Source organism: Heliconius melpomene, chromosome 19 (genome assembly GCF_056956725.1).
Source record: "Heliconius melpomene rosina isolate 202511_hmr_F chromosome 19, ASM5695672v1, whole genome shotgun sequence".
NCBI lineage: Eukaryota > Metazoa > Arthropoda > Insecta > Lepidoptera > Nymphalidae > Heliconius > Heliconius melpomene.
This window is the reverse complement of record NC_140407.1, coordinates 13,599,676-13,626,234: the sequence shown is the minus strand read 5'-3', so window position 1 is coordinate 13,626,234 and position 26,559 is coordinate 13,599,676. Positions and strand designations below refer to the sequence as shown.

Below are 26,559 nucleotides of genomic sequence, written 5' to 3'. Positions count from 1 at the left end.
TTATATTTAATTGAACTACTTTTTGAATGTTCCATTTATAGACTGTATGAAATAAATCAATAAACAAAGTGGCCGTCGTAGCACAGGGTGACAGTGTGACTAAAACACAACGATAGTGGGTTCGATTCCCAGTAGTAATACTAGGTACCCTGCTATATGCGGGATACAAGGTGATGCTATTTTTGTGTATATAGGTAAATTCTAATGTTATTAATTCAAACAACAGTTTAACTTCTGATAAATATGTATTTTAATAAAAAATATTTTTACACATTAAAGGCTACGGATATACCTACATTCCAAACATTAATATTTTATATACACTATACAGCCATATTCTCCTAGATATACCTAAATTTATGTTTTCCCATTTTATTTACTAATTTTGATTTTGAAGAAACTTTGCTACCTTATTGGTCCATTCTAGATCTAAAACGGACATATATAGGATGACTAGTTTTGAGAACGAAGTCGACGTAAAATTTGAGATCTGAAACTCTAGTAACAGGTTCAAACCGATATTTTCTTATTAACCGAGATATCAAGGTTTTAATCTCCAGCATCGCAAACTTTTGACCTGCAAATTAAATTATTGTTATTGTAAAAATGTCATAAGACACTCAGCAGAATGAATTATATATTTTCATTTCTTCACTCTGATAAATGAAAGTGCGGGGTTGAGCTCCGCCAATAAAAAAAACGCCTACTAAAAAAATATATGTAACTTGCATTTACATATGACAAAATAACAAAGAATTAGCTACAAATTTACCTATGCAATTTCTAGGCCCTGCACTAAAGGGTATAAACGCGAAAGGGTGACGATCCACACTGTTTTCTGGCAGAAACCTCTCAGGGATAAACTTGTCGGGATCGGGGAAAAAATCGGGACGACGATGGACATCATATATATCTATTTGGCATATTGTATCCTTTGGTATTGTGTAACCTCCTGTAAATTACACAATATAAGAATTGTAGCTGTTTTATAACTATATACAATGAAGCTGCTATTAATATTGAGTAAATAACTAAATACATAATAGAAAACCTACATGTAATCGTATTTCTTTTATTTTTGATATCACTAAAGACTAGGAACACACAACCTAGTCTTTCAAAATGACAACGTTTCTATGAGCCCATTTGAGTCTTTAAGTAATATAAACTCTTAAAACAAGATTATCACTAAAAATATTATAAAGTAAAGAAATACTGGATTAAATTTTATATAAAGATAACTAATGATATGTTTCATATAGCTACATTAGGTGTAAAAAGATACACTAGATACTATCTTACTTATTAACAACGTATAGATATTTTTACGAATGTATATGTACCTATAACATGAATTTAATATTACCATTACCTAAAACGATTTCCTCAGAAATTTCCCTTGCTATGTAATGCACGCTAGGGTACAAGCGCAGTGTCTCCTTGATGCAGCATTCTAAATATTTCATGTCCTTCAAGTCTTCTATTGTTGCATTTCTATCTGATGTACCAAAAATGCTTACCATTTCTTTATATACTTTATTCTGAAACATTTCAACAAACAATTGTATTGAAGTCATTGTGGCCAGCGTCTAATTGAGTTGGTCCTAATCCTAAGTTCCATTCCTCTTCAGGGGAATGAGTAGTTCACATTTTCCTGTTCTGCCAAGACTTTACTTTCAACGAGTCGTGGCCGCCCTGAAGTTATTGTAGATGGCTGAGCAGATTTAATTTTAGAATGTTTTTTTAGCTTCACGCTGAATCCCATATATAGCAGAATAGACAGAGAAAACCTAGTGTTAAGATACTCCGTTCCCAACGTTCCGCCTAATTTTAAAGTCATTGCGTGCAGGGTGGCGAAACTCAATGTCGCGCTTATATATCAGGACGAAGAACATGAAAATATTAATAAATAGTAATTCATTCCTCCGAATAGAAATCGAACCCACAACTGTCGCGTTAGTCACACGTTTGTCTTCCTGCGCCACGACGGTATCCATCCGTCTTATATTTTCTTCAAAAACGTATCGGTATTTCTTACTATTAAACTTACCTGTGCTTTAGTTTCATTAGCTAGCAACATAATTAGGTGTATTAAAGCCACCGAAGTCGTATCAAAACCCTATAACGAAAAAAAATACAAATGAAATAAATAAAATAAAAAAAATACATAGAAAATTATATAAATTATGATTTTCTATTATTGATGAGAACACATTTTAAAAACAACTAATTGTTAGTTTAAAAAAAATCAGCTTCACCCACAATCAGTAGGGTAGGCAGAGGGAACATAGTGTTAAGACACTCCGTTCCCCACTTTCCGTCGAATTTTGGAGGCATTGCGTGTTAAATGGCGGAGCTCAACGCCGCGATTTGTCTTGACACTAGAGCGAAGAAAGGGAAATATAAATTTAAATAAATATTTCATCTCAAGTGGGGATCGAACCCACAACAGCCGATTTTACAGTCATGCTTTGTGCATTCTTAGTCCTCCCGAGTTTTCTACGTATAAAAATACTTATTGTTTTTAAGCTGCAACACGAGGTTCTAATGAAAAATAAACATAACTAACGAAGAATATGTACCTAAATAGGTACATAATAAGATAACAGTAAAGACCAAAGTTTAAATAACAAGTTTTACTAGTCACCCTGAACATAAACGTATCCACTTCCTCTCTTATGCCGTTATCGTCTATGAATCCTTCATCTTGATTTCGGATGAGCAAGTCTAACATTGCAAGACGACCCTTCTTACTTGTTTCATGCTCTTCGCTATCAACATTCAATATTTCTGGGTTCTTCTTTAAAAACAACTTCCTCTCCTTAATAATACTATCTGTAAATGCGTGTAGATCTTTCAGAGCGTCCTTTTCTATTTGGTAGTTTTTAGACAGTCTGTATGAGGTGTCCAAAAATAGTAATATTCCACAAAGCCGCGGCACTATAGCTGAAGCAATTTTTTTAATTGCTCTGAAATATTTTTCTGTTACAGAAACAATGTCCTCGTTCATTGAAGTCCCCATGGCTGTTTCTGTAATTAACCGTTTGATTTTAAGTATGCCCACATATTTTATATGGAATTACATGCCCTAGAGAGGATCCCAGAGCAAAATATCTATTCCAACTTTAACCAATTAAGTGCAAGCGAAGCACCAGGCGAGTCGAATATTATCCCCAAATTTTAGAACAAAAGCATGAAATATTTATTTAAATTTATATTTTCATTTCTTCGTTCCGGTGGTGAGGCAAAGCGCGGCGTTGAGCTACGCCACTCAATACGCAATGCCTCCAGAATTCGGTGGAAAGTCGGGAACGGAGTGGCTTAACACTAGGTTCCCCTTGCCTACGCTGTTGTATGCGGGGTATAGCATGAAGCTGATTTAATTTTTAAAAAATGTCGGGCATTGGTAGTTTCTGGTGACACATACCCAATGACGGAAGGGTTATTCTGGTGAGTTAGATTATCAGATTTGTACTCAGCTCGTCTTCTCTTAAAAATACGAATACTTACTACATATAGTTTTAAGTGTACTCTTTGTTATAAGCTCCACGACATTTGTTTGTTTATTTTTAAATTGTTCATCAACAACTTTAAGCAATTCCTCCGCATCTTCAGTAAATGTTTTTGAGTATTTCTTTAATATATTAAAATGAAAAGCTTGTGTAAGTAATTTCCTCCTTGATTGCCATTTATTACCTGGAAAGAATATAATAAAAGTAACATAATAAAAAATATAAACAAGACAGGAAACCAAGTAACTACAAGTAAAAACTATACTTATAGCCTATGCTTATTTGTCGATATGTTCTCAATCAATGTTTAATGAGTATTCGATTGTAAGAGTATCTACATATAGTTGAATTGAAAATAAATATATTTCTTTTCTATTTTATAACTTAATGCTGCATCCCGCACAATGCTTTGTGCGGGAGAGGAAATCAGGGAACCTAGTAAGATACTTCCGTCCCCACTTTCCTCCGAATTCTTGAGACATTGCGTGAGTGACAGAACTTAACGTCGCACCTTTTTACCATAATTAGGAAATAAGAATATTTAACTCCCCGAACAGGAATCGAACCCACACTCGTTGCGTTTATGCGTGCATAATTGTGCCCCTGTATTTCTTTTCTGAACTTCAAAAAGAAACTTACCATTGCTCAAAAGCAAGCCTTCGCCAAGCCACCTGTTTAAAAAAACATATGGCTTGTTTTTGCTGTTAAATTTGGGCGAAGACAGAATAATCTGTAATTATATGTTCGTTAAAATTATATACGTATATCATGCAGTCAGGGAAAATATAAATGAATTTGAATTAAACAAAAACAATGCAATTTTAAAAGCTTTTATTTATTTGAAAGTTAAAAAAAATAAAAAAAATATACAAGAGATAACTTGCCTGGGTATAATGCGATCATCGTTGAACTGGCCCCTATTGTACTCACCTATATACCAACACCGCGCGTGGCTGGTGCTGATGTCGAGGCAGACACCAGAGCGAAGAAATGAAAAAGTAAATTTAAATAAATATTTAATATTCTCGAGTAGCAATCGAACCCGCAACCGTCAAGTTTATAATTGCACGCTCTGCCCCTGCGCCACGACGACATATAAAAATGATTATTTGGTTAAATATATTTAAAATATCGCATTTGATAGGTACCTCTATGTCATCAGGATGATATATATGTATGGTTGTCACGTCCAAGGCTCCAACGCCAATAATATCACCATAGGCTGACGGTATAGTTCGCAAGTAGTTAAATAATTTTTCTGTTAAAATATCAAGTAAAATATTTATTAACCGCGATGATCCCTAGGAAAGTCCTAAGACAGTGTCCGAAGTGAAAAATATCGTATGTTACTAAAGCTCTTTTGAACTACTAGAATAATATAGTATTTTTTAATGATTTTTTTAAATAAATAGTAATTAATGCTTTTTTTAATCCAAAATCTTGTTTGTAATTCAAAACAGCAACATTTCCAATAATTTACTTTCGTTACTTTACCTAGCAACCGTCGACCCATAAAATGTTTAACGAGTTCGACTCGCATCCGTGGAGACCTTGGCCCATTAAGCAATACGTTATCATCGAAATTTTGATACACTTTATTTTCGATATGATTAGCTTATTTGCGAAAATACTATCTACTGATAGTATATTTAATTTTACTAGATCTTGAACATTTTTTTATTAAGTAGATAAGTAGGTATATAGTCTGTGTATGATGGCTCATGGATCTTTTTTACGATTCTGTACCTCAAAACGTAAAAACGGAAATCTCGTAGGATCACATTGTTGTCAGTCGTAAGATCGTTTATCTAGAGATCGCGTAGTTTTGAAGCTGTAAATAATATTAAATATTCAGGTTTATGGTCCCTTGCAGTTTGCAACACAGAAAAAATAAACGCGTAGTAGGAGGTACTCTATAGATTTTGTTTACGCGACGAAATGCATACAAAATGTATCAATAACGATACATAAATGCTCGTATCTTATGATTGCGTTGATAGAGAAGCTAGATTTTTTTTCTGTGCTTATAGGGACCGTAGACCGGAATATTTGATTTTAATTTCAGATTGGTACAAAAGGAAATTAAAGTGATCCTATAAGAGTTCCGTTTTTCCCTTTTGAGTTACAGAACCCTAAATAAACAATAAATATTTCCAAAATCCTTTAATTACATTGAGAAGAGATACATACCTTGAGACAGATTAAAATATCTCATGTTCCCAACAAGGGGCCACCTTGTCGGTCCTGGTAATTTGGCGAACAGCCTTCCCCTTCTACTGTACCTACAGTACATTGCATAAACTATAACTAAAAATGAACTTATAATTGATAACACTATAAAGGCCATGATGCTATTATCACACAACCGCTATTGGTCGTGATCTTTACACTACTGGAGTGTATAAGATAGTGCTTCGACCATTTTATAATTAAGCCGGATATAATCTCTGTTCTTGAGTGAAAAATATGCAAGTATTAACAATTTAATTCGTAACGTTTAAACTGTAGGTAATAAAAAATAATCACTTGTTAAGAGTTAATTGCAAGGTAGAAGACGAGTATAACATGAAAGAATCTTATTATTGCATTAATTGCAAATAAAAAATCGGACAAGCGCTGTTTGGGCTCGCCCACCAAAGGTTCTGTACAAAAATTGGAAACATTGCCTCACTTCTTTTAAGGTTATTATTGTTTAGAATTTAACCACAACAGGTTAGTTTTCAGATTATTTCCATAAATAGTAAAACCTATAGATGAACCTATACCTATGTATGTACCTATACATACTGTATACTGTATAGGTGTAACCTATACCTACCAAATTCCATAATTGTAGGTCAACTAAATTGTTTGAAACACTTAATAAACACAATAATTTGAGTATTATTTGTTCTTTTAAAATACAAACTCAAACAATACAAACCTCACTGAAATCGCCATTTTCATAGAAATAAGTTATCGATCAATTAATATTTAAAAACTATAATGTATTTATTGTATTTGGCAAGTAACTGACTGAAACTTAAAAAACGATACGACTTTTACGTTTTACAGTCGATATTACATTAAAAAAAAACGAGAAAAAAATGACAAAATCCAAAAAACATACCTATTTAGATACTATCTAGTTATGTACACAAATTATTAACACAAGAGTGTGAAAAAAAACACTTAGAAATATAATAAAAGACATTTTATTCATCTTCAAACCGTATATGCGTGTGTGTGGGCTGAGGCGAGGCGGGTGTCAAAGGAACGGGCTCGCTGACAGCGGCGGCGCGCGCTAGCAGCCGTGTGCGTCCGCGCACCCGTTTGGAGGCGCGCGCACTCTCCGCGCGCTGCCACTGCTCCTCCTCCTCAGCGCCGCAAAGCACAAGCGAGGTACTCGAGTTAGCGCAGTACTGGAAATACGTAGGTATATCGTATTTTTTTGCTTCATGGTAGGCAGAGGGTTAGTACACTCCGTTCCTCAGGATATTCGAGATATTGCGTGTTGAGTGGGAGAAATCAATGATGAACCTTGATTTGTTACCAGAGCGATGAAATGTAAAAAATGCATTCCCCGCGCGGGAATCGAACCCACCACCACACCGCACCGCACAGCTACCGAATAGTCGAGTTTTGACCGGAAAAAATATTATTTCAATTTAAGGCGGACATTTGATTTGTTTGACATTTAAATGCACATACAAAAAAGAAAATATATTTAACATAAAAATATTTAATTTAATTAAAAATAAAATTAAAGCGATAACAATCGGTTATTTTTAGCGATGCCATTAAAAGTTAAATAAGTATTTTGTAACTCCTTTGATGTAAAACTTTTTATAGTCGTATGTATGTATTTAACGACTTAAACTTTGAACTTAGGACATAAAACTGTCCTTAGTTTCGTTATTTATTTATTATACATAATAATTGATAATAAATAACGAAACAACAGATAATTTTATACTATATATTAGTTTAGCAAAAGACCATGTAAATATTTTTTTATTACTATTCATTTGTACAAATTCATTATATTATAACCGTATTATCTTATTTAATTTAATAGCCAATATAAAATAATAAAAGAAAAAAAAAAGTCAATATGTGAATATCCTCACAATTGGTATACATAATATGTATATATATATATATATATATATATATATGTATATATATATATATATATATATATATATATATCAATTATTACTTAAACGCTGCGGGATACACCGCATATAGCAATTAGCAGAATAGACAGAGGGAACCTTTGGTTAAGACACTCTATTTCCCACATATCGCCTAATTTTAATCTTCGATCCTCAATATAGTGGAACGAATTATTTTCTTTACGGCAATGGCTCAAATTTGATCGGAAACTGGACTACGTAGTGTCTTGTCCCCTCTACCTCTGTCTCTGTTCCCTCTACCTGTAATATGCTCTATACATACCCGCACATAGCCTGGTAGGCAGAGGGAAATTAATGTTAAGACACCCCGTTTGCCACTTTCTGTCGAATTCATTGCGTTTTCAATGGACTCTTTGCCACTTCTTCACTCTCTTTCTGTTCGATACGCTTTGTCTCGTTACCAGAGTGAGGAAGTTAAAAAAAAAACAGCTTCACGCTGTGTGTATGATGTAATATAAATTTAGGTAAATATTTTATTTCCTCGAGTGGGCATCAAACCCACAACCTTTCATACAGTCTGCAGTACAGTTACAGTCATATTTTGTGCCCCTGCGCCACGACTGGCCTTTAAAAAATATTTCTTAATCAAAATAAATCATTTTTCTTGTGGACAACATACCTCATCTGCAGCTTTTGCATTGTCAAATCGTATAATAACTTCAGATTGTCCCTCTTTTACGTCTACGTGCAACGCGTGTATATTTGTTTTTATCTAGAAAAAAAAAAGTTTTAAAAAATAGATTACACTAGGAATAAATTTAAAATTTCGTATCATCTAAAGCTTATTGTTATTTTTCTACTGTATATGCAAGCAATGGATTAAAGATACTAACAGAATATACATACACTTCTTTTAGTTGTCCTCACATCCAGGCAGGGTTCAGACAGGATTTCTTTAACAAATAGTCCGGGTTCCTTCTTAAGAGGCTCCACATTCTTTTCGCTCGCTTCTCTTGTACTATTGACTAAAATAATATATATATATATATATATATATATATATATATATATATATATGTATCAGAAGAGTTGATAATATAAAATAATAACTAATCATAAAACGCGTTGATTGTGGGTTTGATCTTCACTTGTGGGAATTAATAAATTATTTTCATTCTCTAGTTTCTAGTCAGCTTATTGTGACTTCCCAAGGGCACTCAACGCCGGCGAAAACATATGAGATACTGACTGACTGACCAACCACTAGGCTTTGACCCTGGCGCCTCTGATCGAAAATATTTGGTACACTGAAGAAGTTCCTGAGACAGTTCCAGACAACAGTAACTAAAGAAGTTACCTTGTGTCACTGCAAGTGCAGAGGCACTACTTTGTTACCAAGTAAGTCATTTCCCTATAATAAGCTAATGCAAGACGTCGTCCGCCACTCACCTCAATTTGGGCGGAAAATGGAGAATGAAGGGTTTTCATACTCTCTGATTACGCTAGAATAAAAATATTGATACATACCCGCCTCAACTTCCATCGATGGTTCAGCAGGTTCCGGTATACCAGAATACGAATGTCTTTTGTTATACAAATTCGATTTTATTTCTTTCATATATTTCCTTTGAAGATTTAAATATTTATTTCTTAATGCTTTCCACTCAGACTTGGGTAATATTTGTAATCCCCATAAAGCATCTTTTGCTTCTTCGTCTTTACTTAGGGCCTTCCCCTTTTCTTTTGATGTTCTTTTCTTTAGTTTTTTCTTTCTGGGTGTGTTATCTAATGGTTTGTTTTCTTCTTGGCTTGTCATTTCTTCTTTTGACTCGACATCAGGTGTTTTGCTTTCCTAGTTTTGTTTTAAATTAATCATTGATGATTGATTGAAGTCATTGTGGCATAGTGGCGTAGTTTACGCGATTGTTGTGGATTCCACAAAATGAAAATAATTAAAATATAATCATTCTTCCGAGTCGGAATTTTGAGGCCGTCATGGTGCAGAAGCAGCAGAACAGTAAACAAGACGGTAGATAGTAGATTAGAGTAGATTCAATTCCGACTCGGGGAAAAATATATTAAATATTTTCATTTCGTCACTCTGGCAACTATGCAAAGCGAAAGCAAAACTATGCTATGTTCAGTTCCTCCGCTCAACACGCAATACCTCACGAATTCGGTGGAAATGGGGACCGGAAGTGTCTTTATGGGGAAATGAGGAATGGAGAAGAAAATGTCACTATAATTTATCTATTATCATTTTTTTAATATTGTTGTGACACTGGTGTCAATGAAGGTTTAAAGCATAGCATCAAACATCTTCATTCATTTGTAAAAAACCAAAATATTATTTTTTCCTTACCTCGGTAGGTGTAGTTATACTTTTGTTCTCATCCTGGAATATGTAATCAAAATTAAATATGATATAACATTTAAAAAAACCAGCAATGTGCACATCACTCTTACATGGTTTCTCCAGGTAAATTGTCGGTCAAGATTAGACAAAAGGATTTTAAGTAAAAAGCTGAATAATATGAATAATAAAAAATATGAATAGTGAGTAGCCAGTTGTGGCATAGGATCACAAATTGTGACTGTAAACTGATTGGTTCTGGGTTTGATCCCCACTTGAGAAATGAAATATTTATTTAAATTTATATTTTCATTTCTTTGCTCTGTGGTCGAGACAAAGGTACATTGAGTTCCACCACTCAATACGCGATGCCTCCAGAATTTGGCAGAATTTGGAGAACAGAGTGTCTTAACACTAGGTTTGCACATAGCAGAGTAGGCAGAGCCTACCCTACTATGTGTGGGATACAGTGTGAAGCTGATTTTTTTTTATCAGTTTATATTACTTATCCATTTCCAATGATGATAAATAGCAATATACATTATTTTTCAAAGGAAAAATGTGGAAAAGGTACAATAATCCACTGTATGCTATATAAAGTGTGAACTTATTGTTTCTGAGTTTAGCCACAACAAATATAATACAGATAATAGTTGAAATACTTACAGTTGGTGTGTAATTTTTTTTTTCACTGTCTGATTCATGATCTAGTTTTAAGTCTAAGGTTTTTGGCTTCTTTTCTTTATTCTTTTTTATTTTTTTCTTTGGTGGCTCATACTCATCTTTTGTTTCCTGATTATTATCAGAATTTTCCTCCACATTATCAATATTAAACATTTTAATAGATGATAATTCCTCAGGTGGCATGCATGAGGGCAATTTGCAGCCCATTTTGGAAAATGCTGCAATACACTTCTGAGCCTCTTGATATTTTGCAAATTCAATAAATGCAAATCCCTATAAAGAATAAAATTTATTCAATAGTCATTCAAATTTTCACTAATTTAAACATTTGGTGTTAAATATTCTCAAGTACAAAATTTTCTCCTATTTATTTTCAACCAGAGTTTAAAACATTACATGTTGAGAGGCAGAAATGAACATTGCATTTTGTCAGGGCAAGAAAATTAAAATAAAATATATTGCCCTAAAAAAAATTAAGCCCTTAATTATTTTCAAATAACAATGAAAATATAAATTTACCTTGATTTTGTTCGAGTTTTTAAATTTTGGAAGTGAAACATATGCAACTTGGCCATAATCTGAAAATACTCTTTGTAACCATTCTCGATTAGCTGAAACTGGTATTGACTCTACATAAACAGTTCTAATATCCGCATCATAAGACTTTAAAATAGTTTTTCTTCTAACCTAAAAACAAGTTATTATAAAATTGAGTTAGCCATATTTAATAAGCTTTATATCATTCAAGATAAAAACTTACTTTAAGTTTATCTTCTGAAAGTTCTAAGAATGTAGAATGCTTCATAGATTTTATAATATCAGTAATATCATGGGTCATGGTGCGAATCTTATTAAATTTGAGAAATTCTGAGAGCGGTACGAAAGGATCTCTTTTAACTAAATCCCCAAGAAATCTGTCTTTGCTAAGGTTAGCATCACTAAAATAAAATTCCATTTGTTTCATTATGTTTTCGTATACTTGTTTTTTACGGTGGCGAATTCTTTTTCTTGGATTATTTTCCTGTTTGGAATCTTGGTCAACCGTAGTTTCAGATTCAGACATGTTGTTCACAATTCATAGATTATTCTTTAATATCGGTTTACGTAAATATACTTTTTTAAATTTCCTAAAACCTAAAAACTCACACAAATATAAATTTGTTTTATTATTTATTTATTCTTATTTGTTTTATCATAAAATTACGTGAGTTATTTGACTTTTGTCATTTGCGAATACAGACTACAGAATGACAGAATGAGAGGAGGACTGACTTTTGACATGTGTAATTATTGGGTGGATATTTCTGGACATCAAATAACATACGATTTAAACATTTAAAATCAATAAAATAAATTTATTTAAAGTTAGCTAGGAAACAATGTTTCTACAAATATTGTACTTCGAAAACGACTTTGTTTTGAAATGATATTATCGAACTGTGGCATTATGTTTCTTCAAGTGTAGAGCTACCTCTACACTAGATAATTTATTTTTAGGCTTTAAAATATATTATTCAATATTATAAATAAAAAAAAGTAAAAACTCACTTTACAGTATGTTATCACCAAGCCGATACATATCCTCCAGACCGCTTATTATCAATAAAATAAATCGCCACTCTAAATTCTAAGGCTGGACTACACTGTACTGGTTACCGAACGTTATTAGTCCGATCTCAGTCTATTAAAATATTCTTATACAACAAGCAATGAAACTACAGAGCATTCATATTATAGTTGCGGTCAAATTTCATATAAAAATATTTCTTATATATAAATATTTTAGCGGACTGACATCGGACTGAAAGCAAATCGTGACCAGCACTATAGTGTGAATACACCCTAGTTAGTTCTCACTCTCAGTCCCCAACTAATGGTTGTCATATTTTCTGATTTGTAACCAAATTGTTGACCGAATGCATATTAAACATTTTTTAGTTATCCATCATTCCATGCATAACACAAAAGTGATTTCTTTCCAGATGTTTTATAATAAAGAATGACTGATCGATCTATAGCCGTGAGTACATAATTTTTTTATTTTTGTTTGGCATTTCTGTATCTCGACAGCCACTAAGACTGAACTCGACTAAAACTATGCAAGGTGATTACTATTTGTTTACTTCTTAACTAGTGTAAACTGAATTATTTTCTGCCCTGCTTTTTATAAATTATATGTATGAGTTAATACTTATGTTAGTATTCTTTATATGTATCTTATTATTTTCTATCCTTTAGATGTTTTTTTACAGTCTCGTCCTAGTCTAGAACAAGTGGTTGCTATTGTGGATTTTATGGAAAATCATCCTTCGTTAGCACTAGGTCAATTAAGAGGTCTAGAAGGTCGTGATGAAAGCAAGAAATTGTGGTTTAAATTGACTAGAATTGTTAATAATATTACTGGTCCCACTAGGCCTATGAAATCTTGGATTAAAGTAAGTATGTTTATAAAAATATATTAATTACCTAATACTTGATAAAAATATATTAATTAAGTAAATTCTAAATAAAATTTGTGGCTAAGTGTTTCTTATTTATTTCTTCTACTATTGACCTTACAATATTGTTCTAATATTACAGTATTGGGCAGACAAAAAGTCAAGTGTTAGATCAAAAGTAGTAACAGGAAATGGAGATCCTAATACTTTATGTTCAAATATAGAAAAAAAAATTTGGGATCTGTTCTTGGTTAACAATGGAGGAAGTGAGTACTGTGTACATTGTTTTAATCAAAATCTAGATAAAATATGTATTCAAAAGTAACAATATTATGCAAACCATTTTATATCCTATCTTCCTCATATAAAATTATAAATTTCAAAGTTTGTAGGGATGGAAGATTGTTCCATTTCCACTCAAATATTACTGAATTGATTTAGATAAAACTTACAGTAATATAAATTATACATTAGAGTAACATATAGGCTACAATTTTTGTAAAGATTATTAATAAGCTAAAGTAGGTGATGCCTAATTCTAATAATCAATAAATAATACTAATATTTATCGCAAGAGTACACAATATGCATTATGATGAAATTAATGAATATCTGGAATATACTATCATCTGGAATCTATAAGATACTCAATTTTTCAACACCTAACAGTAGATATATTATGTTTTGGCTCATTTTAATAGGCTCTATAGATATAGGATGATTTTTGTTGAATTTATATTCACTAAGTTATGTAAAAGTAAAAGATTTTTATACTTCATTTACAGAGAATCGTAATTCAGTGAAAGTTGAATCACATTTTATGGAAGACACATTTTATAATGAAGATAATATGGACCATAATCATAAGAATGAACCAGTTCTTAATTTTGAACCAGCATTAGATTTTGAAGAACGCCAAATGGTTGTTATGGAAAAATTAGTAAGTTCATCTTTTCAATTTTATTAGATATCTTGTTTATAGTTACAATATTGTTTTATATCTCTTATTGGTAGAACATTGCAAACAAATTTTTGAAATGAAGAGTAACTCTTTATTTTGTCAATATAACATTTCTAAATAAGTACCTTAAATATAAAAATCATCAGTCATTCAATACCGGCCATTACAAAGGTTCTTATAAAAACATATAAATTTATGTAGATTCTTATTTATTTTTCTTAAATATACATTAGTTTATATAAAATAATTAATATAATAAATATTCTATTATAGTACACCACACAAAATATAAAATTAACCTGTACCGAGAGACATCTTTAAAAATGTCCAAATAATTATCCCCTGTGTGATGTTTGTATTTGGCATGCTATCAAATTGCTATCCTTTCATTTTTCTCTATACTTTGTGCAAGATAGAGCAATATTAGAGGATAGAAACCAGTTTCCAAAAGTTTTAAAATACTGTTTTTTTAAAGAGTGCTCCTGGAGTTCGCTCTACAGATGCATGGATATGTACTAAATAGATTTTGTCCGTGGCTTCGCAGCTGTAATCAGTTATCTATTGTACTTACACAAACAAAAACACCAATTATAAATACAGATATACATAATTGTACAATGTACATATTATATTGATTGATGCCATTTTTACATCTGAATGAATGACACAAAACGGAAAACAAACACAATGACATAATTATGTTATTTGAGGTTAAATAAATAAATAAGAACTATTTATAACCTTAATGTTATGCCTTCACATAAGCTGGGTTAACACAAGCCTTTCAGAGTTAAGATGTCTTCCACATAGCGTAGTTATATGAAAAACCGCAACCAGAACCTAGTAAAAGTAATAGTAACAGTATAACATTTTGTTTTTAAAGTTTACGCTGTATCTCGGGTCTAAAATTAATATTGTTCTTGCAATACTTTATATATTGACACAACTTCCTTATTTATTTACATTTTACACCAAATGTTAAGGGAAGCTTGCCAAAATTCAAAATTGAATGCAGTCATTTAAGTCAGAGAAACCTTTTCAGAGATTAGCGTGCACAAATGCAGACAAACCAACAAACAGACAAATTTAAAAAAGTTTTGGGTTCTTTTATATAGATAAAGTAACAATTTTATTATAAATATAGATTGTTGGAAATGATAATTAAAATTGAATTTACAGGTGAAGGTGATGACTGAGCAAGCGGCCGCCATGACGCAGTTGGCGAACGCGTCGCGAGTTAACGCTCAAGCTATGGAGCGATTAGCGGAGGCCTCACAGATACAAGTCAGTAGTTTCGGAAGTCAGTTTATATATTATATAAAATACTTCTTACAAACAAACAAACAAAAAACATTTTTAGAAAACATATAAAAAATTGAACGCAGCTGGATTCGAACCCACTGTTACACCCTCTGTTATAATCCGTCCAAACGCTCTGATTACTCTGACTGAGCCATACGTCGTTATTAAGGTATGTGAAAATTCTTATATGCATATCGCTACCCACTGGATTGTCTTATAATTTTCGTAATTTCGTTAAAATTTTTCGGGAACAACAAAATAACAACATAAAATTTTCGGGACATTGCGTGTTGAGTAGCGGAACTCAACGCCGCTCTTTATCTTGTTGTTTGTCAGAGCGGGTCAATGAAAATAATTAAAACATCCGATTGGGAATCGAACCCACAACATTCACAGTACAGTCAAACGCTACGACAACCACGAAACTAAAATTTATTTCTCTTTTCATTGCAGGCGCATGCGATAGAACGTATAGCTAACACATTTGAATCCATAAGTGCGGCGACACACGACGTGAGAGCCGCCATTGTTGATATTGATTCTACAGTAAAACGAATCTACACTGCCCCCACTTAGCAGAAAAAATATATTGAAAACACGTTTTTTTTCTGCTTAACGCTGAATACATTGCAATTGCATGAATTCAGTATCCCGCATATTGCAGGGCACTTAGTATTAAGACATTCAGTTCTCTATTTTCCGCCGAACTTTGGAGACCTGAACGTGCGTGTTGGGGTGGCGAAACTCAACTCTGCGCTGTTCCTTGCCTTGGGAGTCGAACCCACAACCCTCACGTTTACAGTCACACTCACAAGAGTGTGACTCCAAACGCCTGAAAACTGTCTCACGACTGCCTCTTTATTTTATTAATGTAAATATTTACAAAAATGTGATAGGTAAGTATGAAAACTATGTCAAGATATTTTTTGTTGTGCTATTTATATAAATTGAAATTGTGTTGTGCATACTATTAAATAAATACATTTTACTAATGTGTCAAAAATAGTTAAGTAACCTTAGAAGATTCTAAACACTAATGTAATTATTGTTAAGATAAACATATTTTAAATATAAATAACTATAATAATACTCCTTTCGTTTATTTAATATAGTCTTGTGGACTATTTAAAATAATTAAATTATTCTTTTAGTTGTGTAGATGACATTTGAGTATTTTTATTTTTAGTGATGCGCCCCACTTTCAATGTTTCGATATTTCGATTTCAGTATCGACTAAAATATATATAACGAAAATTTGTTAGTAGTGTTGACAGTTAAGTAAATTTTGTAATGAAAAAGCTGCAGGCTGATAAGTTTTTATTAGTCACAACTTTACTTACATATACTATAGGCACCAGTAAATGACTTAATTGTATATTTTTATCACAAAAAAATAAAAATTATAAAGTTTAATATAATATTTATGAGAAAAATAATATAAATTGCTTAAAATTTGTAATAGTCGAAAATAAAGCAAATCAAAATATTATTAACTTCAACGCTTCAATAATCAACACCTAAATATCGACTGAGAAGGAATATATGGGCGTCAAATACAAATTATCTTGTACAAAATACAAACGAAAACAATTTAGTGTATACTGATTTAAAAGGTTAGTTAGTACCAATATATAAAAACATTACATATCCATATTTTCGATAGTTATAAAATGTCGATCATTGCTCCTTGTCGGTTACTGGTGCCAAATATGGCTACATTGTATTTATGGTATATTGTATATAGAATAATAAATGCATAACTTATAAATGTCGTTATTACATTATTAAAAAAATACTTTATTGATATTTTGGACTTGCGCCAAAAATGTCAATAAAGTATAAAAAAGCCAAACTTTTTTGTTACTAAATTTTCAGTAAATGTAATAAAATAATCTTAATCTGCTGTAATGTCAGACATAGTATTAAATTATAATTTTAATGAATAGTTTTTGATTTTTTACATTTAATCAAAATAATAATAAAATTCAATTCAATAGCTATTTATTTTATCCTATATAAAGTAGATGAATAAAAAGTATTACATTAATTATTCTTTTTTTAATAAATACTTGCGTGAAGAGTGTGACCAGTGCATAAAGCAGGAATTGAAAAAGAAATCTGGAATATTGTGACTTGTTGCTTAGTTAGTTACGAATATTACAGTATTGGTCGACGAGTCTTTTGCGCATACGCATTCAGGGACTTCAGGGCGGCCACGACTCTTCGAATGTACTGTACTAAATAATTATATTAAATGCACTAATAGCAAACCAAAAAAGGCTGTATGAATGCAAGTATATATCTTGTGATATTTGGCTTTAATATTCCATATTTCTCGTTTTTTTTTCTGTTACGTCGTTACGAATTAAGTATTATTTTTATTTTGAGCTGCAAAATGAACTACTATTTCATAATAAGTTTCTACAATTACTATTAAGAATAAATCTATAACTAATAACTACATAACTAAATACTTGGTAATAGAGATATTGACAAAATTAGATATTTTTGGTTATTATAATACATTCCTATTATAAAATTTTATAAACTCCTCTTTTAAACATATACAAAGTATTGTTCTAGAATATGTACAGTATGCAAGTACTTATATACATATTTTAACGTGTCATCACCTTAAGAATCCAAATATGGCGGATAAAGAAGATCTTGGTGAATTTCTCCGTCTTCTCGTTTGAGCATCGGGCATCATACCAAGAGGGCCTTTGCTATAGGGCGACTGGCCTTGTGTTGTCAGAAAGTAATTGCCGTAGGTTCTAAAATGCAGAAATAATGTATATCAAGTTTTACTAAGAAATAATAAATCAAGTAGTAGGGTAGTTATTATACCTGCCCTACTAGGTTATACCTATACTTACCAATATATTTTTTTATATAATGGTAAGTATATGTTTAAAATTATTATGTTATATGCCTTTTTTTAACTTCATGCTGTAACCCGCATGTAGCAGGGTAGGCAGATGAATAATAGTGTTCAATACACCACTCCCACTTTCTGCTGAATTCTGGAGGCACTGCGTGTGGAACTCAGCGCCGCGCTTTTGCCTCGACACCAGAAGCAAATAAATGAAAATATGAAATATTTCATTTCCTCGAGTTGGAATCGAACCCACGACCTGTCGCGTTTACAGTCACACGCTTATGCTAGTCGTGGCCTCATTATTTTATATACCTAATATTAATTTATTAATTATCCATGACTAAATTGATAAAATTATGGTAAAATATTTATTAATAAATTATTTATATTAATTTTATATTAACGTATAAACAAGTATATTAACCGAGTATTAGTTAACTCTCCCATAAATATAGTGATGTTAGGAGGTGTAAGCAGATCGAGCCATGTATTGTAGTTGGCTGCCGCCACAGCCGGGAACGCGGTCGGGGATCTGATGGATTCTATAAAATAATGCCATGCCCGATCGTGACTGCAAAGATCTGTAATGAAATATTTAATTCACTTGCTATTCACTTACTCTCTTCTTTCCTATAAACTATTATTATAAGATAAAACAATTTTTAAACAATTTCAAAACTATTTATTGTAAACCATAATGCTAAACAAAATAAATTTAACAAATAAACAATAATAATTCATAAATAATAATTCTAGGCTTTAGCCTGCAACTCATTAGTTTTAGTAGTCAGTTAGCAGTGGAAGTTACCTCCAGAAGTAAAGAATTGATAGGTTCCTTTTGGGCAACCAGGTTGCATGCCATCACTAGAGTAATTAGGCCACAAGTCCACGGTCCCGCTAGATTTGCTTATACCATAGTATCCTGGGTTAGTGTGGATTATATCCACAAATGTTGCACAAGTTCGGTCTAAGCCGTTATGTATTGCAAACATGCCTTCGAAGAGAGCTCGCGCAGGATCTAGGCCTGTTATTCTGAAACAATTGTATAGATATTATTACTGCACATTCTGGTAAATGTAAAAGTTAATGTTTTAGCATTCTCCACTTGAGTGAAAATAACATTTGCTAAAATACGAACATATTAGGTATCACTTTTAATCTTTGTAAACCTTTTCATTAAGGAGTTATTGTCATTAAATTGAACTTACAAATTAGGATGCATAGTCTTTGCTTTTACTTAGTGTATTTCTTTTTCCTTGCTTTCGTACGATATTTATAATGAAAAATGAATAGGTACTTTACCGAGCTACAGGTTGACCTCTCTGGCGGGTCCACCTGCCGGCGTAAGCCAGGACGTGAGCGCCCAAGGAATATCCAACTAGATGCACTTGGTTCATGTTGAGGCCGCTTCTAGCTAGAATCATTAACGCTTCGCCAAATATTTGACCTACCTGAAATAATTTGTGTTTTTTATGTTTTTTCTTTATATGTAGGTAGGTTTGTTGTGGATGTGTGACTTGTTAGATTTTTTGTAAAACAAAAAAAGTCTATTTACAAATGATAATATTATGATATAAAAGAAAAACGTAAATAGAATTATCTTACACTCTTCGCCTTAGGCACAACTAACAGGGCGTAGCCAACAGATATACTCAAAAAATCACTTGTAGATTCTTCTTCCCAATCCAATAATAACACATTTCTTTTGTTCATATTTATATACGTTTGTAAAACTGCAGTAGTCGCTGGCCCATTGCATTTTCCTCTAAACCCAAATGTATATATCATCGTTTTGAGATTTGGGTCAAAGCAGCTGTCGGTTAGTAGAGGTGTTGGGTTGGATAGAGATACGACAGTATAGTTACTGAGAGAGCTATAATAATAAATATTGAGTTAAAAAATATACTTTTGTATATGTCATAAATATAAACTATATTTATATTTTTAAAAATATGTAAGTAAAAATGTTTTTAAGCATTTTTTCTTCTGTTAAATAAATAATGATAACTAATTCATGACGGCGTTCGGAAGTAAAAACCGAGGCTATATACAGTTTCTTATGTTAATTTTTTTAAATAAGCATAGTCTCTGAATAGCATATCTTTTGTTAAAACTGTCACACGTTTATAATAAATACTCTTCAGCAACAAACAAAAAACAAAGAAGTAAAGAATATTATATTTTTCATTTAAATTTATCTTAAGTATTTGTGTATATTTTACATCACTAATAATGTTTATGCCTATATTTACTAGGAACATCTTTAATACTTTTGAAAAACAAATTTGAAAAAAATCACAAGTCTCTGCATTTAATTACACCAGTAGAATCTTCCTTAGAAACATCCTAAATATGATCAAATATGGTATATGGTATAAAATCCGTCCATAAATGGCCTCTTTGAATGAGGCTTCTAGCAATATCAGAAATCCCAATTGAAGAACATCTTTGTGAGGACGAGCATATATGCTCGACTAAATCACAGAACACGAAGAGAAGAAGCACAATCCTAACAAACTCAACAACTAAATTAAAACTTGAAAAAAAAATACATATGTGTCTTTTATTTTTGGCATTATGTCGAACCACAAAAAATTCAAAACATAGAAAGTTAGTTTTCTACATTTATGATTGAAATCAATGTCTAGATAGACTGGAGCAATAATGTTACAAATAAAGTACTTAGTGTGTATGCGCTTGATGTTGATAAAAAATAATTGTAAATAAAGTAGGTTATTGTATATTATACGACGATCATAACAATAACGAGTTCCATTTACCATATTATAGATTGAAAGGCCGGAAGCGGAGATCGTTCACTGTTTATCTACGCTAATAGTATTTTTTTTGTTAAAATTTTAACAATAATTTCCAAATAAGCAATGATCATTACTTATTTCTAAATAATAAGGTTCAAGAGCACAACAAAAAACAAGAAAGTGAGGAACGGAAGTGTCTTAAAGGGAACAGAGTATCTTAACACTTGATTCCTAGGTTCAATTTGCCTTCCCTGTTATATGCGGGATAAATGCGTGAAACTAAAACGTTAAAATGCGTAAAATACTTTACACCAGACACCATATTTAAATAAATGATAATGGTCTCACGTCGAACAGGTGATTATCAGAGGAATTCAAGTGATAACGATATCACCCTCCATCGTTAAAGAGAGGTCATACATACTTAACAGTTGCTCAAACCATCATCAAGACAATAAAGGAAACGAAGTCAACAAGGTCTATGTACTCGTATTACGCACGAGTTAAATAATTCACGTCGTTAGAGTATAACCAGTTTCTTATGCAAAAACTTGACTTCATGAAAGAAAGCCAAATATTAAGTAGATTTCTATCGAGTAAACAATGTGGATCGTCCTCATAGTCTACTTATTGGACCATGGCGTCCATAACTCTATATAGGTAATCTGTTATTCAATACATGCTCGTCGCTTAATAATCTATGGAGATTAACTTCCAAAATGGTTCCCTTCTTCCTCCTTGGATTCACATTCATATTCTATTCACTTGGGTGTGAGACAAAATGTAAACAGAAACAAAATTTGTCAAACTTTTATCTCGCTTTATTATTCTTATTTCATTTTTGTATCGAAGGGTTTCCCACATATGATTCTAGCAGCTAGCTGTACTATTCTTATGTTGTCTTTTCAAATAATAAAAAAATGTTGCAAGTAGTACCTATATATTAAAAAAAAAACAAATTAAAACTATTTTTTTTATTAATTTAAATAAACTATATTTATATTTGTAACTTTAAATGAGATAAACACTTAGATAAAATTATATTGAAATGTAAAATAAAAATTACTCTATAATTTTTTAGCATTGGAATGTGTTCGAAGTTGCATAAGATGCTTTGGTCTTGCTTTTGGGTTTAATATATCAACTATCCATACCTATATTATAAATTCGAAAGTAACTCTGTCTGTCTGTCTGTCTGTCTTTTACGCAATCAGGGCCCAACTGCTAATTTAATTGTGATAAAATACTCATATAGAGATACTTGAGGGTCCTGGGATGAACATAGGATACTTTTTTTTCTCATATTTGTAATATTTTCGATATATACTAATATATTAAAATTCTTATTAATTTGACATGCAATTTATTCCGCCATGTTAATAACAACCGTCGTTGCTAAGCAACGATTTGCAAAGTTTGTTGTTAGAAAGAGCTTGCTTAACGCATCTCTCTATTGAAATGTGAAAATAATTTCATAAATATATTTAATAAATATTCGTATAGTTCAAGCAGGCGTAGCCGCGTTAGGGTCCACTAGTTTAAAATAAAAATTGAATCAGCTTCACTCTGTATCCCGCTCACAGCAAGGTAGGCAGAGGGAACCTAGTGTTAAATCACTCGGTTGCCTTTTATCTCACGGCTCAATAAATAGGGTATAGATGTAAGTAATTGTTTTTACTACTTATTACCTAATGCAAATAATACATTATAGAAAATATTAAATTTATAAATAATTTCCATTTAGTAGGTGCTTTTAAGAAACTAGATACTTCTAAATACGATATTAGCAAAAAGTGAACGCTCAATTAAATAAATTATAGTAATAAATAAATATTGCATATTTTTATTAAAAAACACCACTTATTGGATAAGAAAATCATTGACATTGAAAATGATGAAGTAACACACTAATCGGGCATGGTTGACTAGTACAGCGTATAGTGATGGAGGTCGCAGTTTAGGTTCCTATGTAAGTCGAAAATTAATTAATATAATATACTCAATTGCTGTTACAATATTTATGAAATTTCTATTTTATTTATTTTTGTTTTCTATATTTTGCATTGCAAGTAAATATAATTTTAACTCTGCACCTTTTTGAGTTCTGTAGGTGTTACCAATATCAATTTCTATCGATTATAAATGGAAAATAAAAAATACCGAGGCCGTTCGTAGCGCAAGGGAGAAGGATGGAACTGTAATGCGACGGTTGTACGTTCAATCCCCACTTGGGGGTAGGAATTATTATTTATAAATATTTCAATTTCTTCGCTCTGGCACCAAGGCAACAACCAACGTTAAGTTCTGCCCCTCAACACGCAAAGCCTCGAAATATTCAGCGGAATGCGGGAACGGAGTGTCTTAACACTAGGTTCCCTTTGCTCAAAAAATAAAATCACCACGTGCCATAACCGTTTGTCTTAATTAAGAAATAAATTAACTTCCTATGCTAAAAAATAGAAAATATTCAAAAATGTTAGTGAAAGTTAACATTATGTAAATAATATTAATCAATCTCGACGACCGCTATCAACTTTGATGAAATATAGAAACACGTAAGTGACAAACGCATTAAGTATTTTGTTTATATGATTTACATATAAGCAAACGAAATTTATTTTATTTATTTTTAGCTTAGAAATTTCATCAATAATAATGAAAGAAAAATAGAATGAGCTCAAGATGGACAAGAATTGTCGTTAAAATTAACATATATGTTTTCTTTCTTGTATTTTTGAGGCTTAAATTATTCCATAAGCATAATATGCTGAGAATGTGTAGTGCGAATTTAAATGAAAATTATTATTTTATATTTTTTCTGTACTAGTTAGAGTCAAAAATTTAATTTTATTACGACATTGTCGACAAATATATGCAATTCCTAATGGGATAAAAATTAGTTTTTTTTATTTTATGTATCTTACCTCATTAATCTGTATTTATACAACATAAAGAGGTTCTATTTTTTTAAATGAAAAAAAAATATATAAGAATATGTAAAATAATGTCATACATGTAAAATATTTTTATTTACGCTTTTATATTTTTTTATAAAATACCAAATAAAAATGGCGTTCTTTATAAATATCATATTTTTTGTGCAAAACAGAAAATAATTTATTTGTAAAAAATATTTAAAATTTTTCATTCGATATCCCTTTTCACGAGAGACGCATGTACATTGGAAGCTGAGTTGTCTAAGAGCTTTTTTATTCTATTTTATTACATGCCACGGCTAAGAAATGGTACAATTGTAATTATTATTATTATTTTTATTTATTTATATTTTAATGTTAGAGTAAGAATACGAACCACTACTACACTTAGATTATACTTTTATACTACTAGATATTTTTATACTTTTGAAAATATTAGATTTGTCTTTATATAAACATATTTTCGGAGCATAATTCATAACAAAATCAGTATTAGTTAGAAACGTAACTTAATAAAAAATAATTAAAAAAACAATTCTTGTTTTACTTGTATACAATACACTATTAATTAGCAGATAGTAAATATTACTTACGATTTGTAACATCTCAACCATGCACTTTGAGTGTTATCCAAAAGGACACCTGTAATATTATTTAAATAAAGTAATATGAAATAAAAAAACTAAGTTTGTATAATTTAATTTAAATATTAACTTTTCATTTTAACTAACCCAATAAAAAAATAATTGACGCCGAAATATTAAATTTACACATTTTTATTTTCACGCTCGTTCGGTACGGCTCGTACGGTAGTATCAGCGTGCTCATCAACACACCACGCATTCGACTATGCGATATCGCAGTCACGACCCAACCCCATATCTATATTGGAAAGAATGCCTGTAGAATAAAATAATTACGACATTATCCAATTTGCATAATATCTGGTGTTCACAGCACTTTCTTTGAGTGTGATATATGGTCGTGTAATGAAGAGAGCTGGTCCAGGTCTCTTTATTTGTCCTATTGAGAAAAATAAAATCACGGCCATTACAGCTACTCTAGCAGCGTAATATTACACATCATTTCAATATAAAATTGTAAATTTTTATTTTAGTTTCTCGCTGCTGTATTCCTCACATAGCGGGGTAGGCAGAGGGAACCTAGTCTTAAGAATAGATGAATTCTCGAAGCATTGTGTGTTGAGTCCTTGAAACCTTGTCTAGTCTTGTCTTGTCTTGTCTATTTTCATCTTGAAATCTTCTTTTTCATCTTGAGGAAAGATGAAAATATTATACATTTCTTTCCCCTGAGTGGGAATCGAACCCCATTGTGAACCTTTGTGCCACGACGGCTTTCGATATTTGTTTTTTATTCAATATTACGAATCAGACAATACAAAACGTCTTACTTTCTTTCGTTAATACTTACATGTGTAAATACATACCATTTAAATATTCAAAGGTTATTTAAAATCTTAATTTTCGAGAATATTCATATTCAAATGTATATTTTGTAATAATTAATATGTATTTTTTTACTCTTAATATGTTATCAGTAAACCTGTATAGATTATTTCAGCGTACACATACATATGAATACTTAAGAATTTAATAACATCGAAACATAATAATTACGATTGCGCTTCACAGTTGAAGAACTTAGTTTGTTTTGTAGAGTTATTGTTGCGTACGGAACCAGTCCTTTTCATTACACATAATACGCATGATATAAAAAAATACTGCTCTTTTGGTGCAACAATGACATAATTGCAATTAAAAAAAAGAAAAACAAGTTGAATATGCTAATGGGAAAAGATTGTTCACAAGCTATGCTAGCATCTCCTGCAGTATTTAACTAAATAAATTTTGTAACTCACAAAGTGATGTTATATCCCGCTATATCCCGCACATGGCAGGGCAGGCCTGGAAACCTAGTGCTTAGACACTCCATCCTCTAAAAACACAATTCCGTTCCCCACTTTCCCCCGAACTCTACAGACATAGCGTGTTGAGTGGCATACCTACGTAGTATATACGTTACATGTTACCTTCATTCTTATATTATGACGTCATCGTTCTGCAGTTAGAAGGTGAGATTTTTTATTATTGTTGTTTATGCCATGAGGATATATAGCCCTTATTTTCTATTATCAATGATTTTTTTTCTTATTAAGAATTTTGGAGTTCAAAATCAGTTCCTCTATCACCTATAAAAACTGGTCCACTGGTCCAATCACTGTATGTCACAAGACAAATGTCAATATTCCTATATTTAAAAACAATCGTGCTACATTGGCGAAGTGATATGTGCTCAACTGGCACGCTCGGAACGCCAGATTTAAAGAACCATACCATACCATACCAACAATCGTGCTACTGCATTTTTTAATGACAACAATTAAATATTAAGAAAAAAATATTAATATTGCTGATTCCATTTGTGTTTAATAGAATTAGCTTTTCGTGCGTCTTAAGATAATTACATTGATTTTAATAGGTATTCGTAAGCTAATTTAAGAAGAATTGAAATTACTGTTTTGACCTAATATATGTAGTTTAATTTTTATATCGACAATAACATGTAATTTTAAGGCTTAGTTCACCTTTGGCAATTGT

The 26,559-nt window shown here is 31.5% G+C and overlaps 4 protein-coding genes across 10 annotated transcripts; 1 reads left to right on the top strand and 3 right to left on the bottom strand.

Moving 5' to 3' along the window:
- Positions 1–226: 226 nt before the first annotated feature.
- LOC146528920 (cytochrome P450 4c3-like) lies at positions 227–6,118 on the bottom strand. Its single transcript, XM_085203862.1, has 9 exons — positions 5,703–6,118; positions 4,661–4,770; positions 4,152–4,242; positions 3,511–3,696; positions 2,648–3,030; positions 2,051–2,119; positions 1,373–1,541; positions 773–952; positions 227–577 (listed from the first exon to the last, which is right to left on the bottom strand). Exons 1-9 carry the CDS (start codon positions 5,857–5,859, stop codon positions 411–413), a joined length of 1,512 nt encoding a protein of 503 aa, XP_085059988.1. The 5' UTR covers positions 5,860–6,118; the 3' UTR covers positions 227–410.
- Positions 6,119–6,689: 571 nt separating this feature from the next.
- On the bottom strand, positions 6,690–11,922 carry LOC146528919 (uncharacterized). Of its 3 annotated transcripts, none has more exons than XM_085203861.1 (8): positions 11,428–11,921; positions 11,187–11,354; positions 10,650–10,940; positions 9,993–10,025; positions 9,158–9,482; positions 8,524–8,655; positions 8,310–8,402; positions 6,690–6,913 (listed from the first exon to the last, which is right to left on the bottom strand). In XM_085203861.1, the coding sequence occupies exons 1-7, from the start codon at positions 11,728–11,730 to the stop codon at positions 8,350–8,352; spliced, it is 1,305 nt and encodes a 434-aa protein (XP_085059987.1). In that variant the 5' UTR covers positions 11,731–11,921; the 3' UTR covers positions 6,690–6,913; positions 8,310–8,349. The 3 variants fall into 3 exon arrangements, with proteins under 3 accessions (XP_085059987.1, XP_085059985.1, XP_085059986.1); XM_085203859.1 differs by having other exon boundaries at positions 8,537–8,655; positions 11,428–11,920; XM_085203860.1 differs by lacking the exon at positions 11,187–11,354 and having other exon boundaries at positions 8,537–8,655; positions 11,428–11,922.
- Positions 11,923–12,317: 395 nt separating this feature from the next.
- Positions 12,318–17,416, top strand: LOC146528918 (uncharacterized). 5 transcript variants are annotated; one of them, XM_085203866.1, is made up of 6 exons: positions 12,318–12,771; positions 12,920–13,102; positions 13,248–13,371; positions 13,891–14,045; positions 15,246–15,350; positions 15,822–17,416. In XM_085203866.1, the coding sequence occupies exons 2-6, from the start codon at positions 12,962–12,964 to the stop codon at positions 15,942–15,944; spliced, it is 648 nt and encodes a 215-aa protein (XP_085059992.1). In that variant the 5' UTR covers positions 12,318–12,771; positions 12,920–12,961; the 3' UTR covers positions 15,945–17,416. The 5 variants fall into 5 exon arrangements, with proteins under 5 accessions (XP_085059992.1, XP_085059994.1, XP_085059991.1 ...); XM_085203868.1 differs by having other exon boundaries at positions 12,319–12,687; positions 15,246–15,366; XM_085203865.1 differs by having other exon boundaries at positions 12,319–12,687; positions 12,906–13,102.
- Positions 14,259–24,829, bottom strand: LOC146528917 (pancreatic triacylglycerol lipase-like). Its single transcript, XM_085203863.1, has 8 exons — positions 24,673–24,829; positions 24,535–24,583; positions 19,852–20,119; positions 19,549–19,697; positions 19,055–19,278; positions 18,671–18,827; positions 18,002–18,142; positions 14,259–14,906 (listed from the first exon to the last, which is right to left on the bottom strand). Exons 1-8 carry the CDS (start codon positions 24,782–24,784, stop codon positions 14,882–14,884), a joined length of 1,125 nt encoding a protein of 374 aa, XP_085059989.1. The 5' UTR covers positions 24,785–24,829; the 3' UTR covers positions 14,259–14,881.
- Positions 24,830–26,559: the final 1,730 nt, after the last annotated feature.